Source organism: Lithobates pipiens, unplaced genomic scaffold (assembly GCF_037356315.1).
Source record: "Lithobates pipiens isolate NorthernLeopardFrog02 unplaced genomic scaffold, aLitPip1_a1.2 Scaffold_19, whole genome shotgun sequence".
Lineage (NCBI taxonomy): Eukaryota > Metazoa > Chordata > Amphibia > Anura > Ranidae > Lithobates > Lithobates pipiens.
Window position 1 is genome coordinate 60,831,367 of NW_027507764.1, and position 21,354 is coordinate 60,852,720.

Genomic DNA, 21,354 nt, shown 5'->3' on the forward strand with positions numbered 1-21,354 from the left:
TGTATCGCCTGCAAAGTGCCCCAGTGTGAAAGGGGTATTAGAATATTCGACTTTGCCTCATTCACATAACAAAAATTCCTAAAACTAGTGAGCAAAGGTTGGTGTGTTCACATAGATCGAAGGTACATGTCGGAAAATTACCTATGTTCTTTTTAACCTCCCTGGCGGTATGATTATTTCAGATTTCAGGTGCTGAAAGCGGGACCATTATTTTGCATGGAAATTTGGCGTTTTATATTGTAGGCCTGTAATTCTAATGCCGCGTACACACGGTCGGAGAATCCGACGGAATGCGTCTTATCGGACCGTGTCGTCAGATAATCCGACTGTGTGTGGTATGCATCGGACTGATTCCGTCCAAATCTCAGTCGGACCCAATTTTCCAACATGTTGGAAATATTTCCCGACCAACTGGGCCGGTCGGACGTAATCCGATTGTGTGTAGAGAATTTTGATCGGACCAAGTGCCACGCATGCTCAGATCAAATTCCTACATCAAAGCTATTGGCTACTAGCCTGAATCTAGTCCCATCGTAACGAAATTACGTCATCACGTTCTGAAAGATCAGATTTTTCGACAACTTAGTCCGACCGTGTGTATGCAACAGTTTCAGAGACAATCCGTCGGACTAAATCTGACGGACAAAATCCGACGGATTTGGTTGTGGAAATGTCCGACCGTGTGTACAGGGGCTTAGAAATAATTCCCTTAAATCCATCCAAACAAGAGTCTAATAGACATCCCGGGTATGATAAAATGTGAAATATGAAATCATAAATTATAATATATATATATATATATATATATATATATATATATATATATAAAATAAATAACTATAAATAATTATAACAAGTAATATAATAATAAAAATTATTCAATAATGTAATCAAATTAAGAGTTGCAGAATTGTCACTGTCATTACATTTAGCGTTTGATGATGAATTTCCCCACAAATAACTATCGCTCAATTCTGCAACTGATTCTAATTTACTATCACTGTAGCTGGTCTAAAAGCACTTTTGATGTAAACTGACATTTTTTGGTTGCTATGGACAATCTCCAGTTTCCAGGCATAAAGAATAGTATTTATAATATAAAACTGCTTGCAGGACACTGGACAGACCACTAGGGACAAAGGGGATGTGTAATTATTTGATACAGTACTGTAATCTGTAAGATTACAGTATACTGTATCTATACTGTGTTTTTTACTTTTTGAATTTGGCGCCGAACTCTGTCCCCGTGCGTCGCAACGCTCGGAAGGAACGGAGCTCTGCGCTGTCACAGATTGAGCGAGACACGGCGGCTCGCTGATCACAGCGGGGAGACATCGCTGGATCCAGGGGACAAGGTAAGTAAACCCCTACATGGATCCTGCGATAGGATCCCGAGTCTGGCTCCGGAATACCGCTTATGGTAATTAAATTTCACCCGAGCCAGACTCGGGAATACCGCCAGGGAGGCTACAAAAAATATTTAGGCTTCTAGAAGAAATTTAAAAAAAGGACATTCCTTTTACGCAATGCAAGGTTTGATTATTAAATTATTATTAACCACTTGCTTACTGGGCACTTAAACACCCTTCCTGCCCAGACCAATTTTCAGCTTTCGGTGCTCTCACACTTTGAATGACAATTACTCAGTCATGCAACACTGTACCCAAATGAATTTTTTGTCCTTTTTTCCCCACAAATAGAGCTTTCTTTTGGTGGTATTTGATCACCTCTGGGGTTTTTATTTTTTGCGCTATAAATGAAAAAAAGACCGAAAATTTTGAAAAAAAACTCACATTTCTTTGTTTCTGTGACAGAATTATGCAAATTATTAATTTTTCTTCATAAATTTTGGCCACAATTTATACTGCTACATATCTTTGGTAAAAATAACCCAAATTAGTGGATATTATTTGGTCTTTGTGAAAGTTAGAGAGTCTACAAGGTGTGGTGCAAATCGCACAAAATTGATCACATCTGATGTACTGGTGGCCGATCTCGCTTCTTGTGACCCGAGCGAGTCAGTAAAGTACAAATACCCCCCAAATGACCCCTTTTTGGAAAGTAGACATTCCAAGGTGTTTAGTAAGAGGCATAGTGAGCTTTTTGATGTTGTCATTTTTTTCCCACAATTCTTTGCAAAATTAAGATTTTTCATTTTTTTTTCTCCACAAAATTGTCATTGTAATAGGTTATTTCTCTCACGTGGCATGTGTATACCACAAATGACACCCCCCAAAAAATTCTGCTACTCCTCCTGAGTATTACAATACCACATGTGTGGGACTTTTTCCCAGCCTGGCCACATAGAGAGGCCCAACATGCAGGTAGCGCCATCATGTGTTCTAGGAACATAAATTACACATCTAACTTGTTGACTATTTATTACACTTTTGAAGCACCAGGACAATGACACTGATGACAGATGGCACTGATACGTGGCAATGATGACACTTATATGTGGCACTGATGACGCGTGGCACTGATGACAGATGGCACTAATATGTGGCACTGATGACACGTGGCACTTATACGTGGCACTGATGACACGTGGCACTAATACGTGGCACTGAAGACACGTGGCACTAATACGTGGCACTGATGACAGATGGCACTAATACGTGGCACTAATACGTGCCACCGATGACAGATGGCACTAATACATGGCACCGATGACGCGTGACACTGATGACAGATGGCACTGATAAGTGGCATTGATGACACGTGACACTGACAACAGATGACACGTGACACTGACATGTGGCACTGATGACAAATGGCACTGATACGTGGCACTGATGACAGATGGCACTAATATGTGGCACTGATGACAGATGGCACTATGTGGCACTGATGACAGATGGCACTTATACGTGGCACTGATGACAGATGGCACTGGGGACAAATGGCACTGACAACAGATGGCACTGGGGGCAGGTAGCACTGGGGTGGATGGCACTGGGGGCAGGTAGCACTGGGGTGGATGGCACTGGGGGCAGGTAGCACTGGGGTGGATGGCACTGGGGTGGATGGCACTGGGGCGGATGGCACTGCTGGGGGAGGATGGCACTGCTGGGGGAGGATGGCACTTTTTTTTTTTTTTTTTACTCGAGGCAGAACGGCTGCCGCTGCAGCCATTCATCTCTCCCCTCTCACACTGTCTGTGTGAGGAGGGAGAGCGTCGCTGAGAGATGATCTCATATGTTTACATATGAGATCATCTCCCATTGGACACGCCGATCACGCTGTAAACGGCCGCTGTGATTGGCCCTTTACAGCGATCTGTGTTTGCCTGTCCCCGGGGGACACGGCGAACACAGAACTTCCGCGATGCGCGCCCGTGGCAGCACGCATCGCGGAAGTAAACATTAGGACGTCCAGGGACGACCACCCGGACGAACGCGCCTGCTCTACGGCCGTCATTCGGCTATAGGGCGGGCGCGAGGTGGTTAATTATTAACTATGCATGGGGCACACCCTAATTCCCCCTGTGCGCCTGGGCACACCCCAATCACCTTGTGCGCCAGTGGCATATTATCCATGTGTGCAGTGTCTGCGTGGCACATGGGCCCCAAGGGAAGGGGGGCCCACTCAGCTCTGACACACACTGCCCATACAGAGTAAATAAGTCAACCAGGACACTACCTGCCTGGAGTTTGCATGTTCTCCCTGTGCTGGCGTGTGTTTCCTTCCACACTCCAAAGACATGCTGGTAGGCTAATTGGCTTCTGTCCAAAATTGGCCCTAGTACATGAATGTGAGTTGGGGACCTTGGATTGTGGGCTCCTTGAGGGACTGATGTGAGTGTGTGATGTATGTGTGGAGTGCTGTGTAAATTGACGGCGCTATACGGGTACCTTAACCGCTTGCCGACCGCCTCCTGTACATTTACGTCCGCAGAATGGCACGGCTCAGCAAAGTAACGTACGTGCCTGCCACGAGCTCCGTGCCCGTGGACTCGATGTCCGCCGGGTGCCCACGATCGTGTCACGGAGCTGAAGAACGGGGAGATGCCAATGTAAACACAGCATCTCCCAGTTCTGCCTAATGACAGGACGCGACCGTCTGCTCCCTGTCATCGGGAGCAGCGATCAGTGTCGTGTCACTTCTAGCCCATCCCCCAGACAGTTAGAATCACTCCCTAGGACACACTTAACCCCCCCCGCCCCCTAGTGGTTAACCCATTCACTGCCAGTGACATTTTTACAGTAATCAATGCAATTTTATAGCATTGCTCGCTATTTTAATGTCAGTGGTCCCAAAAATGTATCAAAATTGTCCGATGTGTCCACCATAATCTCGCAGTCACGATAAAAATCACTGATCGCCACCATTACTAATAAAAATAATATTATTAATAAAAATGCCATAAAACTATCCCCAATTTTGTAGACGCTATAACCTTTGCGCAAACCAGTCAATAAATGCTGATTGCGATTTGTTTTACCAAAAATATGTATCGGCCTAAACTGAGGAAAAACATGTTTTTTTAATATTTTTGGGGGGAGATATTTATTATAGCAAAAAGTAAAAAATAATGCGTTTTTTTTTTCAAAATTGTCGCTCTTTTTTTGTTTATAGCGCAAAAAAAAAACAGAGGTGATCAAATACCACGAAAAGAAAGCTCTATTTGAGGGGGGGGGGGAAAAGGACGTCAATTTTGTTTGGGAGCCATGTCGCACGACCGCGCAATTGTCAGTTAAAGTGACGCAGTGCCGAATCGCAAAAAAGTGCTCTGGTCTTTGGCCAGCCAAATGGTGTGGGGCTTAAGTGGTTAAATATATAATATAGAATAGAGGAGCATCTTAAAGAGACACAATGTACAGGGATCGGGACGATTGTAGACACGCACTCAGGATGGACTGGTGTCTTTATTCAACCTTACTATGTAATAATAAGCATATTAAAAAACATGTAATTCTTATTGATTTCTTATTGATTAAGATACAGTTTTATGTTTGAATGGTGAACCTCTTTATGCTTTTCTAGTGATTAACACATTATTTTTGTCTTTCTTTAAAGGGATTACTTGTCGCCACGATCTTCTGTTTCTTTAACGGAGAGGTGAGAATTATTATCAGCCTCTTTTCTTGTATTGTGTCATTATGATGGGAATTCATTTTACATGGCAACTTTGTTGTTTCTATTTTGAAGAGTACCAGTCACCGCTGAGTTTCTATAAGACTCCGTATATATATTGTCTCAATGTATTATAATTGTTCAGACTTATGTATGAATAATGTGTATTTCTTATCTACAGAGCAATGTTATGTGATGGTGTTATGCACACTCTGGAGTCAGCAGGTGTCCAACATGGAGGTCAGGCTGTTGGCAGTGGAACAACTGTTATGCCCCATACACACGATTGGACCTTCCGACCACAAAATCCATTGAATTTTTTTCAGACGGATTTTGGACGAAACTCGTCTTGCATACACACGGTCGGACAAAATTGTCGGAAAATCCAATCGTTCAGAACGAGGTGACATAAATCACGTACGACGGGACTATAAAGAGGCCAGTAGCCAATAGCTTTCGTCTCGTAATTTACTCTGAGCATACGTGGCACTTTTTCCGTCAGAATTCTCTACACATGATCGGAAAAAGTGCAATTGTCGCAAAATTTTAGATCCTGCTCTCAAACTTTTTGCGTCGGAAATTCCGACAGAAAAAGTCAGATAGAGCCCACACACGATCGGATTTTCCGACAACATAAACCGATCAGACTTTTTCCGTCAGAATTTCCGAACGTGTGTACGGGGGCATTATACCTTGTACACATGGTCGGATTTTCCAACGGAAAATGTGTGATCGGATCACGTTGTCGGAAAATCCAACTGTGTGTGGGCTCCATTGGACTTTTTCCGTCGGATTTTCTGACGCACAAAGTTTTGAGAGCTGGATCTACAATTTTCCGACAACAAAATCCAAACACAGAAATTCCAATCGTGTGTAGACAATTCCGACGGACAAAGTGCCACGCATGCTCAGAATAATTTACGACACAAAAGCTATTGGCTACTGCCCTCTTTATAGTCCCGGCGTATGTGCTGTACGTCACCGCGTTCTGAACGATCGGATTTTCCAACAGCTCTGTGCGATCGTGTGTGTGCAAGAACAGTTTGGGCCAAAATCCGTTCGAAAAAATCCGACGGATTTTGTAGTCGGAATGTCCAACCGTGTGTGCAGGGCAATAGACTTCAAGTGAACCAAGACTCACAGGGTGTTGATTTACTAAAGGTAAATAGGTTGTTCACTTTGCCAAGGATATCCAATCATGTGCAAGGAAAATAATAAACAAAGCATTTTTTCTTGCACATGATTGGATGATGGAAGTCAGCAGAGCTTCCCCTCATTCACTGAGCTCTGGGGAAAATTCCCTTGCAAAGCACATCTTCCCTTGCCCCAGTCCGAATGAAGGATTACAGGGGGAGCAGTTTTGGGCAGCAGCATTGTTAGTCTGGGGGGAGGGGAATGGCCTATCAGATTTAAATACACTAACAAATTGGAGCTGAACTCCATCTCACACTTTGTAAGCAGTTACAGCAACATTTTTTTTTTCCCTTTGGGATAAAGGTTTTGCATGAATAAACAAGCTGATCATTTTCATCACTCCTGCATGTTACCTTCGTACCTTAAGTGGTTTATCTCATATATGTAAACTGATACATTCTGCTGGAGAGCTTGGGCTTTTAAAAAACAACAGACTTGCTGGCTGGATTACCAGGTGAAAATAGAAAATAGGTCTGCATACCTCTCAACATTTCAAGATGGGAATGGGGGAAACTAACTAGCAAATGTATGTAGGCATAGGACACGCCCCCTGCCACACCCACTTAAAGGAGAATTAACCCCAAAAAAGGTTAATTAAAGTGGAAGTAAACCCACTTTTTTAACTTTTACCTACAGGAAAGCCTATAATAAGGCTTACCTGTAGGTAAAAAAAATATCTCCTAAACCTGTACGGTTTAGGAGATATTCCCCTCGGTATGCGCCGCTGACTGCAGCGGCGCATGCGCACAAGGGGGTTCTCTCCGCGAAAATCCGGCAGCGCTCGTCCGGCCGGATTTAAATCTCCCGCGCGCATGCGCGGGAGTGACGATATCGCGGCTCCGGCCACTCACAGCGCCGGAGCCGCGATACCCGGAAGAGACGCCGAGGGAGCATGTCGGCTTCCTCGGCGTGGATCGGGCGAGATGTCGGGGCCTCGTTCTAAGGTAAGTATTTCATAATGAGCTAGTATGCGGTGCATACTAGCTCATTATGCCTTTTGCTTTGCAGGTTTTAAAAAAAAAAAAAAAAAAATGCGGGTTTACTACCGCTTTAAATCCCCAAGATGTGGCTATGGGACAGGAAGTGAAGGGAAATCTTCCCAATGGGACACAGATGGCACAAAAAATTAACAAATAAAAATAAATAAGATGAAAGGAGTTATAACCCTCCTTTACGCTATCCAAACTGATAAAAAAAAAGTTTTGCCTTTAGCTCTCCTTTAACCTCTTGCTGACCCGCCGCCATCATTATACTGCGGCAGGTTGGCACGGCTGCGCAAATCGCCATAGCTGTATGTTGGCAGCTGTACGAGCAATAGCAGGTGTGCGGGCCGCCGGAGGAGATGCGTGTATCCAGCAGCTGCGATGTTCACCGGCCACCCGCGATCGCTCCACAGCGAGCCAGAACGGGGATCTGCCATTGTAAACAAACAGATCCCCATCCTGTCAGGAGAGTAGAAAGAGATTGTCTGTTCCTAGTGTTCAGGAACAACGATCTCCCTCTGTACTCCCAGTCAGTCTTCTCCCCCCACAGTTAGAAACACCTCCCAGGGAACACTTGGCAATTTTTAGCTATATCGCTGTATAAATGTCACTGGCCCCAAAAAAGTGTCAAAAGTGTCCGATCTGTCTGACGCAATGTCACAGTCCCAGCAGATCGCCGCCATTACTAGCAAAAAAAAAAAGGCCACAAATCTATCCCCTATTTTGTAGATGCTATAACTTTTGCGCAAACCAATCAATATACGATTATTGTAATTTATTTTACCAAAAATATGTAGAAGAATACATATCGGCCTAAACTGATGAAGAAATTAGTTTTTTTATAATTGTTTTTTTTCGATGTGTATTATAGCAAAAGGTAAAAAAAAAAGTTGTTGTTTTTTTTTCAAAATTGTCGCTCTTTGTTTATAGCGCAACAAATGAAAAAGCAGAGGTGATCAAATACCACCAAAAAAAAACTCTATTTGTGGGGAAAAAAGGACATCAATTTTGTTTGGGTACAGCGCCGCAGGACCGCACAATTGTCAGTTAAAGCGACACAGAGCCGAATCTCAAAAAATGGCCTGGACATTAAGGGGGTAAATCCTTCAGGGGCTGAAGTGGTTAACAGACCAAAAAAGGAAGCAAAGAGAAACTCATTATTAGGGTTTCATAGACTTTTAATGTAAATGTTTCACAGTTCCCTTTCCTCTAATCATATAGATGTCATATAGCGGAGCAGAAAAAGTAATTCTATCAGTAACAGTTTTCATTTGCATTACTTATCAATCCCCCGCAGTGCAGCTGCATGTTTTCAGGACTCTCAGTGAATTTTAAATGAATATTTTGCTTCCAGGGTTATTTTATGGAAGTTTCTACTTGTGTCGGGGCAAGTCTAGATGGCTGCATACAGCCTTACTCCACCAAAAACATATATTTTACTTTAAGGAGATTGTAAAGTCTTATGGTTTTTCACCTTAATACATTCTATGCAGAAGGGTGAAAAACCTTCTTTGCTGCATCTTCTCCTCAGACCCCCCTTTTTCTTATCTGACCTTATCTGATCCAGCGATGAGCATGAGCCCAGCAGCTCCAGCGCTGTGTCTCTCCTCATTAGACATATTGATAGCAGCGGGAGCCATTGGCTCCCGCTGCTGTCAATCAAATCCAGTGACACAGGAGCCAGGGGCGAGGCTGAATCCCACTGCCTGTGTCAATGGACGCAGCAGCCTGACTCGGGAGTGCACCCGCATGGATGCCACCATGCAAAGCGGCTCTCCGTGGGGGCACTCGATGAAGGGAAGATGGTAAAGCTGCCCATTCCGCTTGGCAAAAAGCCTCCAGCTCCTGTAAATTCTTGGGCTGTCTTACATGAAATGTAGGTTTGAGATCTCCCCAGAGTAGCTCAATGACATTGAGGTCAGGAGACTGAGATGGTCACTCCAGAACCTTCACTTTATTCTGCTGTAGCCAATGACAGGTCGACTTGGCCTTGTGTATTGGATCATTGTCATGTTGGAATGTCCAAGTACTTTCCATGTGCAGCTTCCTGGCTGATGAACGCAAATGTTCCTCCAGTATTTTTTGATAACATACTGCATTCATCTTGCCATCAATTTTGACCAAATTTCCTGTGCCTTTGTAGCTCACACATCCTCAATACATCAGCGATCCACCTCCGTGTTTCACAGTAGGAATGGTGTACCTTTCATCATAGGCCAAGTTGACTCCTCTCCAAATGAAGAGTTTATAGTTGTGGCCAGAAAACTCAATTTTGGTCTCTTCACACCAAATGACTTCATGGTAGAAGGTTTGAGACTTGTCTCTGTGCTGTTTGACGTATTGTAAGTGGGATACTTTGTGGCATTTGCGTAGTAATGGCTTTCTTCTGGCGACTTGACCATGCAGCCCGTCTTTCTTCAAGGGCCTCCTTATTGTGAATCTTGAAACAGCCACACCACATGTTTTCAGAGAGTCCCGTATTTCACCTGAAGTTATTTGTGTTTTTTTTTTGCATTACGAACAATTTTCCTGGCAGTTGTGGCTGAAATTTTAGTTGGTCTACCTGACCGTGGTTTGGTTTCAACAGAACCCCTCATTTTCCACTTCTTGATTAGAGTTTGAACACTGCTGATTGGCATTCTCACTTCCTTGGATATCTTTTTATATCCCTTTCCTGTTTTATACAGTTCAACTACCTTTTCCCGCAGATTCTTTGACAATTCTTTTGCTTTCCCCATGACTCAGACTCCAGAAACATCAGTGCAGCACTGGATGAAAGATGCAAGGGTCTGCCAGAAGTCCAGAAACTCATTGACCTTTTATACACACACACACTAATTACAAGCAAACAGATCACAGGTGAGGATGGTTACCATTAATAGCCATTCAAACCCCTTTGTATCAGCTTGTGTGCATGTTATCAGGCCAAAATCACCAGGGTATGTAAACTTTTGATCAGGATCATTTGTGTAGTTTATGTTGCCATTATGATTTAAAAAGAGTAAACACAGTTGATTGAAAATAAATGGCTTCAGCCAAACACTAACCATGAGTGAAAAATTTTTTTGGTGTTCTAATTCATATTCTCTGTAAAATGGCCAATAAATCATAAATTCTGCCAGGGTATGTATATTTATGAGCACAACTGTATACCCAGTGAAGTGACTGGCATCAGGTGATATAAAGATGAAACAAATCATCCTACATAAGTTGTATCCGTTTTTCTACAGCTGTCTGTCCCCTACATCCATTCAAAGTCTAGATTTTACACAGGATCTCCCAGCCTGGAAAAGCAGGAGGCGGTGAGCTGAAGTTACATTAGTGAGAGCTGATTGGAGGGAAGGGACACACCCTCCTTCACAAATCACACAGGGACAGAGCTGAGATTGTCAATCAGCTGGAGCTCCACCCCTGTCACCCTTTTTCTCTTGGTGTCAGGAAAACTTGTGAGAAGTGACTCATGCTGATAGCAGAGGAAGGAGACAGCAGACAGAAATGACACGTAGTGCTCTGGATTGAGACAAGTACACACTATAGAGGGGTATGCTTTGTTCATATTTCATGTCTGAGGTTTACAACTACTTTATTGGAGGAAATTCCTGCTAATATTGATTCATTGTAAGACACTGGCAAGAATGGCCCTTACATTGATGGTCGGTAGGAAGGATTTCCTTTACATAGAGTGAGGGGAAAAAGTTTATGATCCCCTGACGATTTTGTACATTTGACCGCTGACAAAGAAATGATCAGTCTATAATTTTAATTTGTAGGTTTATTTTAACAATGAGAGAAATGAAACAAAAATATCCAGAAAAACGCATTTCAAAAAAATCTGGGTGGCAAAATCAGATTTCTACTCGCAGAGGAATTCATTTTGTGATGTGGAGAGGCGGACTGACCTTGAGCTGGTCTTGCAGTAAAGGGCACAAGAGCAATAGATAATTCTCTGACAGCTCCTCGGAGTGACAGCGTAGTATAACAGCAGGCTGCCTTTATATGTCAGACGTAAAATCCTGGGCTTTTCATGTTGTTCTTCAATTACAAGTTACCATAAATCAATTACAAGATAAAGAACAGATGAGGAAGCATTGTCTACAATGTGCTCATTTTAAAAGGTGTCAGCCCAGAATTGAAAACGTTTTTATTGACAAAAACTTTGGCTGCTGGAATGTGACATAAGTGTGAAAATGTTGCATCCAAATGAGGCCTGGAGACAGTGACGGCTGGTGGGTTTTTTGTTGGGGGGTGGCAAACAACCCCCCCACTGGTGCGGCACTACCAACCCCCCCCCCCGCGCTTGTCTGCCAGTTGGACCGGCACTTACCTGAATAGATAGATCCAGATAGATGAGGGGGTGTCGCGGCATCGCGGCAGGGTGCAAACAGTGGCTCCAGGCTAGCAGGTGCGGGCAACAGCTCCAGACTAGCGGGATCAGGAACCGGGCAGCGGCTCCAGGCTAGCGGGTCTGGGCAGCGGCTCCAGGCTAGCAGGTAAACAAGCAGGACAAAACTCTGGATCATAGCTGACTCATAGCTACGAGTAAACACTGATTACGGTGCGAAATGCGTTAGTTTTCCTGTACCCTGTTATTCTTTTGCTGTGGATTTTTTTGATTTTGTTTTGATGTGACCCACATTGTTTAATTAAAGATGGGATTTCAAGTCTTCTTCCAGTGTGCGGCTATCCAGAGTTTTGTCCTGCTTGGGGCTCATCAATAGGAGACAGAGCTTCAGTCCTTGAGGATTACTTTGGAGCGGTGGTTCATCCTTTCTATCTAGGCTAGCGGGTGCGGGGGGCAGCAGCTCCAGGCTAGCGGGTGCGGGCAGCCGCTCCAGGCTAGAGGGTGCGGGCAGCGGCTCCAGGCTAGGGGGTGCGGGCAGCAGCTCCAGGCTAGCGGGATCCTGGAACCAGACAGCGGCTCCAGGCTAGCGGGTGCGGGGTGCAGGTAGCGGCTCCAGGCTAGCGGGTGCAGGCAGCGGCTCCAGGCTAGTGGGATCCAGGAACAAGGCAGCGGCTCCAGGCCAGTGGGGTTGGGGACCGGGCAGCTGGTCCAAGCTAGTGGGTGCAGCCATCGGCTCCAGGCTAGCGGGGTCAGGGTTCGGCAGCAGCTCCAGGCTAGTGGGGTCGTTTTCCGGGCAGCGGCTCCACGTTAGCGGGCCGGGCAGTGGCTCCAATCTAGTGGGTGGGCTTACTCTCTGGCTCCGGCGGCTTCCTCCTTGGCTCCACATCAGGTGTCCAATAGGATTACTACTATCATCAGGAAATACTACCACTTTTCACTAAGGCACCAGCGCAGGAGCATATATTTTCTGTTTAGTCCAATAGGATCACCTGATGTTTTGGCCAATCGGGAAACAGGTCTTACACCTGCGTCCTGGTTGACGGGGAGAAGATTTAGTGTGAAAATAGCGAAAATGAATTTGCTATTGTGAAGCCCATTAGAGCCTCTGTCTCTAATCATGTGCTTCAAAAAGGCCATTCAGAACAAAGTGACAGTGTGCTTCATGGGATTCAAAAACCCGAACATTTTGTACCCTTGACTGGTATTGGAGCTCACAGAGGAGTGAACATGCACGGATGCCCCCATAGGAAGTGGTTTGCAGTGAGGGCACTTGTCAGGGGGGCAGGGCCAGGAGCGCAGCGGGGTACCCCAGAAGAGGAGGATCAGGGCTGCTCTGTGCAAAACCACTAAATATGTTTGTTACTTTAAAAAAAAAAGTTTCCTTTTAGAATCACATTAACTACTTCCAGACCGCCCACAAACATATACTGCGGCAGGGTGGCTCAGCTGCGCGAAATCACGTATCTCTACATTGTTCGCCTCTTTCGAGTCTAGGGTGTGCGCGAAGCTGGAGCCAATTGGCAGGTCTGGCGGACGCGATTTCTGCCGGTAAACCCGGCAATGGTTCCCAGAGAGGCAGAACGACGGTCTGCCTGTGTGAAGAAGGCAGATCGCCGTTCTGTCAGTAAGCAAGAAACAGGAACAATGATCTCTCTCTTCCTCCAATCAAACCATCCACCACACAGCAAGCACCCCCTAGGCACACATTTAACCCTTTGATTGGCCATGGTGTTAACCCCTTCCCTGCCAGTGTCTTTTATACAGTGACAGTGCATTTTTTAGCACTGGTCACTGTATTGGTGTCATTGGTCCCCAAAAAGTGTCAGATTTGTCCACCGCAATTTTGCAGTTCCTCTAAAAATCGCTGATCGCCGCAAATACTAGTAAAAAATATAAAAATTTCAAAAAGTCCATAAAATAATCCTATAGTTTGTAGACGCTATAACTTTTGCGCATATCAATCAATATACACTTATTGGAATTTTTTTTACCAAAAATATGTAGCGAAATACATTTGATTTTTTATTTTTATTTTTTTATTTATTGGATGTGTTTTATAGCAGGAAATAAAAAATATTTATATTTTTCAAAATTGTCGGCCTTTTTTTGTTTATAGCGTAAAAAATTAATTTTGTTTGAGAACAACGTCTCGCCACCGCACAATTGTCAGTTAAAGTGACGCAGTGCCGTATCGCAATGCTCTGGTCAGGAAGGGGGTGAAACCTTCGGGGGCTGAAATGGTTAAATAAATATAAACAAATTCATTCTTGAGGCTCCTAAAGCTATTTCTACCACAACTTGCCCGTATTCATTTCCAAATAATATCTACTGTCTTTGTGTGCTGCTGGCAGGGAACGCAAACACATTCTCATTGGCTTTTGCTCATTTTATTTATAGAGTATTGTACTGTATTTTCCAGTAAATAATGGCATTATTTCAGGTTCCCTCCTGTGGCAGGGAATGATGTACTTGCATATTGAGCTCTTAATTCATTTCTATTAAATTACATTGCCGTCAATGATTATAATTCATTAACCAAATGGTTAGGGTTCCCAGATGAATTGTTTTGCCTGTAACCTCAGTGTGATTTGCAGTAATTATGTTATATCAACTTATTTGTATTTTCAGCACTCCGCAATTGACGGGGGATTATTGCTAAATTTTCCATCATTATCATAGTAATAGTTCAACTGTTTAAAGAGGAACTTCAGTTTTGCTGGCGGAAAACAAAATATAAGGTCAACTACATCCAGTGAAAGGATTTTGACAAACTTTAATATAGGTTCTTACCGGCTTCTGTGTTGTAGATTTTCAAAAAGTCTATTCCAGCGCATATGATAAAATACTAAAGCCCGATCAGAGTTTCCGAATGTTCGAATGTTCGATGGCAGGCTGTTGGCGGTAAATCGAACAATTGTTGTCGGATTGTCCGCGGACAAATGTTGGATGGCAGGTTTTTAAATTTTCCGCAGACAAATGTGTGTTGTCGGATTTTCCGAGCGTGTGTATACAAGTCCGTCGGACAAAAGTCCAAAGTACAAACACGCATGCTCGGAAGCAAGGACGAGCCAGAAGCGGTCGGTCTTGTAAACTGGCGTTCATAATGGAGAATTAACATTCGTGTCGTGGCAAATTATGAAATTGCGTAATGCAGCGCACAATTCTCTTCTTCTTTAACCACTACTTGCCTGGCCTATAGCAGAATGATGGCCGGACGGTGGTTCAGTTATCCTGACTGGGCGACATATGACGCCCTGCAGGATAACAGCTGCCGTATGCTCGTGGGGGCACGCATCACGGCGATCGGTGGTGCGGTGTGTCAGTGTGACACAGCGCTAAACCGATCTCTGTAAAGAACCTCCGGCGGAGGCTGTCTACCATGTGATCAGCTGTGTCCAATCACGGCTGATCACAATGTAAACAGGAGGAGCCTCACTCTTATCTGACAGACGCAAGTCGAGGAGAGCCGATTGGCAGCTTTCCTGACAGGGGGGTCTGTGCTGATTGTTTATCAGCACAGCCCCCCCTCGGATGCCCACTTCAGACCACCAGGGACGCCGCCAGGACCACCAGGGAAGCACATAACATGTGGATGGCCAGGTATATCCCTCATGGCCATCCACATGTGCCAACATATGCCCAATCAATGACAATCAGTACCCAAAAATGGGCACTGACTGGCAGCATTATAAAAACAAATAAATTCAGTGATGCCCAGCAATGCCACCCATCAACGTCATCAGTGCCACCTATCAGTGCCCATCACTGACCACCTATCAGTGCCCATCCATGCCACCTATCAGTGCCACCTATACGTACCCATCAGTGCCACCCATAGGTACCCATCAGTGACGCCTACGAGTGCCCATCAGTGCCACATATAAGTGCCCAGTGTCACCTATGAGTGCCCATCAGGGCTACCTATCAGTGCCCATCAGTGCCACCTATCAGTGCCCAATGCCGCCTATCAGTGCCCATCATCAGTGCCACCTCATCGGTGCCGCCTTATCAGTGCCCCTCAGTGCAGCCATATCAGTGCCCATCATTGAAGAAGAAAACTTACTTATTTACAAAAAAAATTAACAGAAACACAGAAAAAAAATGTATTTCAAAATTGTCTTTTTTTATTTGTTGTACAAAAAATATAAATTGCAGAGGTGATCAAATACCACCAAAAAAAAGCTCTATTTGTGGGAACAAAATGATATAAAATGTGTTTGGGTACAGTGTAGCATGACCGCGCAATTGCCATTCGATTTGCGAAAGCACTGAAAGGTGAAAATTGGCTTGGACAGGAAGGTGTATAAGTGCCTGGTATGGAAGTGGTTAATGGGATAATAATGAAGCTGCTTTGCTGGTGATACTGATGGAGTTATTGCAAACAAGTTTTAAAAGGCTTTTTTTTTGTGATATCAAGAATAATATCATTATGCTTTTATTTTTTCTTTGGGCAAGTTACCACAACACCATTATCTCGTAGTTTTTAAGAACAAAGATACAACAATGTTGGTGTCCCTTGTCAAGTTTACATTGTATTTTTTTAAATATAACTGCCGACTCCCAAACTGTGATTTGAAGTAAAACACATAGCCAAGTATTATTCGAAACAATTTTTTTATTGTGCATTAAAAAAAGAAAATAAAATTAGACATGTTATCTACCAATAGAACTTAAAATGGATGTAAACCTGATGTCATCCTTTCTAAACTACTGCCATAGGGGTTATCTAGAAGGTTATACATGCCTCCTGCATGTATCTTTACCTGTCAAATGTCTCCCCTCTGTCTGCTACGAGACCCAAAAAACTGCAGATTCTGTGGGTGGGTCTGTTTTACAGGGCTCAGTGGGTGGAGTCGTGATGCCAGTAGACTCCCCGCCCACCTCTACACTCTCCTTATCTATATGCATTTTCTCCTGTGTATTTCTTACACTGAACTTCTGCTATGATCTCTAACATCCAGTGAAAAGACAGGAAAGTAACCACATGACTTCAGCATGCCAAATCATGCTGAGGTGTGGAACATCCAATCCTTGCAGAGCAGCAGAAGAAAGGAGTGGGAGGGAATTAAAAAATAATGCATGTCTCTTAGGCTAGTGCACGAGATATGTAAATCACCTGTCACTCTCAGCAAGGGGGAGGATTTGACAACGTTTTTCTCTGTTTGTCAGGATTTATCTCACTGAACAATAAAAGAGGATTGCTCAGAGATGGATTAACTCTTTGTTGCAAGACTGGGCTCAAATGATAGGAAATCTTATACTCTACAGTGCCTTGCGAAAGTATTAGGCCCCCTTGAACTTTTCAACCTTTTGCCACATTTCAGGCTTCAAACATAAAGATATAACATTTTTATTTTTTGTGAAGAATCACCAACAAGTGGGACACAATTGTGAAGTGGAACGAAATCTATTGGATTTTTGAAACTTTTTTAACTAATAAAAAAAATGAAAAGTGGGGCGTGCAAAATTATTCGGCCCCCTTGCGTTAATACTTTGTAGAGCCACCTTTTGCTGCGATTACAGCTGTAGGCTCGCTTGGGGTATGTCTCTATCAGTTTTGCACATCGAGAGACTGAAATTCTTGCCTATTCTTCCTTGCAAAACAGCTCGACCTCAGTGAGGTTGGATGAAGAGCGTTTGTGAACACCAGTTTTCAGCTCTTTCCACAGATTCTCGATTGGATTCAGGTCTGGACTTTGACTTGGCCATTCTAACACCTGGATACGTTTATTTGTGAACCATTCTTTTGTAGATTTTGCTGTATGTTTGGGATCATTGTCTTGTTGGAAGATAAATCTCCGTCCCAGTTTCAGGTCTTTTGTAGACTCCAACAGGTTTTCATCCAGAATGGTCCTGTATTTGGCTGCATCCATCTTCCCCTCAATTTTAACCACCTTGCCTGTCCCTGCTGAAGAAAAGCAGGCCCAAACCCTGATGCTGCCACCACCATGTTTTTTTTTTTTTTTTAAAGTTATCTTTATTGACATTTCAAGATGTGAACAAAACACTACAGAGCCTATTGGGCATACCCTGGTTTGATCACTACAACTTACCAACTAAGAGAGAACAAAAACAAAAACAAAAAACAAAACCAAACAAAAGGGTGAGGCATTACAGAAAAATATGCATACCTACCCAAACCACTGTACGCTCAACCACCTGTGTAGAATATTCATATCAACCTGCCGATGCTACATATCCCCTACAAGGCTTACTCGAAATACTTAGGAGATAAAGTGTACATTATAATTACATCGTTGCATGCACGCTCCCCCCTTCCCCCCTAACTATTGGTTGAGCAACCCAGAGGGTTTATGAGGCCATAGATGCCACTTGGACAATTGGGGTACTTAGTGGAACGATACTAATCGTCCATCGAGTCAGCATTAGTGGACAGTGAGTCCGTCCAGATATCCCATACTTTGTAGAATTTTTTGGCACAACCGCGGGACAGGTAGGTAGCCTTGTATAGTGGTAGAGCCGCATTCACTAACCTCTTCCAAAAATTTAAGGAGGGCGCAGATGATGCCTTCCACCTGAGTACTATCGACTTGCGGGCATAGTAAAGTAATAATCCTAGCAGGGTTCTGACTGCCCGGCCTGGGGCCAAGGGTTCCACAAGTCCCAGCAGGCATACCTCTACAGACAGTGGTACTGGTACCGTGGTGATGGTCGTAATAGAGTTGGTCACCGCAGACCAAAAAATTGTGATCTGAGGACAGCTCCAAAATATGTGAATAAAATCTGCTGGGGACGAGTTGCATCTCCAGCAGGAGGCGGGAATAGATGGATACATTTTGTGCAGACGCGCGGGCGTGTAATAAACCCTATGTACTATTTTAAATTGCACTAATTTATCTCTAGCTGATACTAGCTGTGAAAAAGGACACTCCCAGATTTCCTCCCAATCCTCAGCGTCCAGTGAGGGGAAGTCGACCACCCACTTTGCCTGGAGGTTTTCTAGTCCCGTGTGTATGTTAGGAAGTATCGCTTTATATATGGTGGATAAGGGCTTTGGTAGAGCTTCGTCCCTGAGTAGAGTCTCCAGGGTTGATGTATAAAAAGCAACCTGAGCATTATCAAACTGGGTGTTAAATGCGTGCCTAAGCTGCAGGAATCTAAAGAAGTGTGAGTTGGGTAAATCATATTGTTGTTTCAACCGGTCAAATGACAGCAGTCGGCCTTCCAAACAGAGTTGATTTATATATTTAATGCCCTTGCATGCCCAAACACTAGGGTCAGGAATGGACCCAAATTCCGGCAATTGTGGGTTAAACCAGAGAGGGCTGTGTGGCGATATATGTCCAGCGGGCATGGGTCGCATTGATTTTGCCACCAACCACGCCCGTATGACCGCTCTCATTGACGTTGTAAGAGGGAAAGGAGCCCTGGCACCCCGGTAAAGTAGATTCCTCAGCGCCTCATAAGATCCCAGATGTGCTGCTTCCAGAGCCACCGCTGCATTGGACTCATCAGAGACCAACCAGTTGTGGGCATGGGATAACAGAGCCGCCAAAAAATAGGAGTGGAGATCGGGACAAGCCAGGCCCCCCTCCCCCCAAGGTCTCTGCAGCACCGTCAGTCTGAACCTCGGCTGACCAGTTCCCCAGAGGAAAGATGATAAAATAGAGTTAATCAGGCAAAATACTTTTTTGGGGATCCAGACAGGGGCATGTCTGAGGACATAAAGAAAGGTAGGTAGGAGCTTCATCTTAAATAAATTTATCCTGCCGATTAGAGAGAGGGGCAAATTCGCCCACGCCTTTAATCTACTCCTCATCAACTGTATCAATGGCTCCATGTTAAGGGTATAATAGTCAGAGGTAGATGTGGAGATGTGAATGCCTAGATATTTAATTTTGTCTGCCCATATTAAGGGGAGGTTGGGGTCTGCTACGTCCTTTGCAGCCTTATCAATAGGTAAAATTTGGGATTTATCCCAGTTTACCTTGAGACCCGAGCATCCACGGAAGTTTGAAAGAATGGTCAGCGTCTCTCGAAGCGACTGGGCAGGGTCATTCAAGAAAAGGATGAGATCATCTGCATATAAAGCTACTTTTTCATGTATGGCTCCCACCCGTATGCCCCTAACCCCATCAGCCTGCCTAAGGGCTGAGGCAAGGGGTTCCATCACCAGGCAAAACAGAGCCGGCGATAGTGGACAACCCTGCCGCGTCCCTCTTTTAACCAAAAAAGGTGCGGACAAAGCACCATTGAGTTTTACTTGCGCTGTCGGGTCCTTATACAAAAGATCAATCCACCTACGGAATTCTGCACCAAAACCCATAACCTCTAGAACAGAAGACATAAAAGGCCATGCTACCGAATCAAATGCCTTTTCAATGTCCAGTGAAACCATCACCCTCGTGGAGGACTCACTGGAAGGCAGCTGAAGATGTGTGAATACTCTACGTAAATTTATATCTGTTGACTTCCCCGGCATGAATCCTGTCTGGTCTATATTGATCAGGGATGGAAGAATCGCCCTCAACCTGGTCGCTAATATTTTTGTCAAGATTTTGAGATCATAGTTTAGCAGGGAGATCGGCCTATATGAAGAACAGAGGGATTTGTCTTTGCCAGGCTTAGGAATGAGGACTATGTGTGCCTGGTACATAGAAGGGGGCAAGAACATCTGTTTTTTACTTTCAGAGAAGACCTTCAGCAGTTTCGGTGCAATTAATGAGGCATACATCCTGTACCACTCACCAGGAAGTCCATCCGGACCTGGTGTTTTGCCACTGGGAAACGAGCAAATTGCCGCCTCTATCTCCTCGGTGGTAAAATCTCTATCCAAGAATTCGAGATCCTCCTGCGAAAGAGTGGGCAGGCGCAGAGAGTGTAAAAACTCCCTACGCCGGTCCTCAGGCCAGCCAGGGGCTGCTTCATATAGTTTTTCATAGAAGGATCTAAATTCACCCAAAATCAGCTCAGGAGAAGAGAGCGTCTGACCATCAGACCCACAGATCTCCGACACCACAGTCTGTGATCTAGAGTCCGCCCACCACCATGTTTGACAGTGGGGATGGTGTGTTGAGGGTGATGAGCTGTGTTGCTTTTACGCCATATCGTTTTGCATTGTGGGCAAAAAGTTTGATTTTGGTTTCATCTGACCAGAGCACCTTCTTCCACATGTTTGGTGTGTCTCCCAGGTGGCTTGTGGCAAACTTTAGACAAGACTTTTTATGGATATCTTTGAGGAATGGCCTTCTTCTTGCCACTCTTCCATAAAGGCCACATTTGTGCAGTGTACGACTGATTGTTGTCCTATGGACAGACTCTCCCACCTCAGCTGTAGTTCTCTGCAGTTCATCCAGAGTGATCATGGGCCTCTTGGCTGCATCTCTGATCAGTCTTCTCCTTGTCTGAGCTGAAAGTTTAGAGGGACGGGCAGGTCTTGGTAGATTTGCAGTGGTCTGATACTCCTTCCATTTCAAAATGATCGCTTGCACAGTGCTCCTTGGGATGTTTAAAGCTTGGGAAATCTTTTTGTATCCAAATCCGGCTTTAAACTTCTCCATAACAGTATTACGGACCTGCCTGGTGTGTTCCTTGGTCTTCATGATGCTCTCTGCGCTTTCAACAGAACCCTGAGACTATCACAGAGCAGGTGCATTTATACAGAGACTTGATTACACACAGGTGGATTCTATTTATCGCCATCAGTCATTTAGGACAACATTGGATCATTCAGAGATCCTCGCTGAACTTCTGGAGTGAGTTTGCTGCACTGAAAGTAAAGGGGCCGAATAATTTTGC

General features: G+C 44.4%; 1 protein-coding gene across 1 annotated transcript in view; it reads left to right on the forward strand.

The window, feature by feature from the left end:
• The window catches only part of LOC143996002 (calcitonin receptor-like), a 480,350-nt gene that overhangs the window by 449,061 nt on the left and 9,935 nt on the right, over positions 1-21,354 (forward strand). The window contains exon 12 of the mRNA XM_077490789.1: positions 5,020-5,061. Coding sequence (XP_077346915.1) covers positions 5,020-5,061 — 42 coding nt within the window. The remainder of the gene's footprint in view (positions 1-5,019; positions 5,062-21,354) is intronic.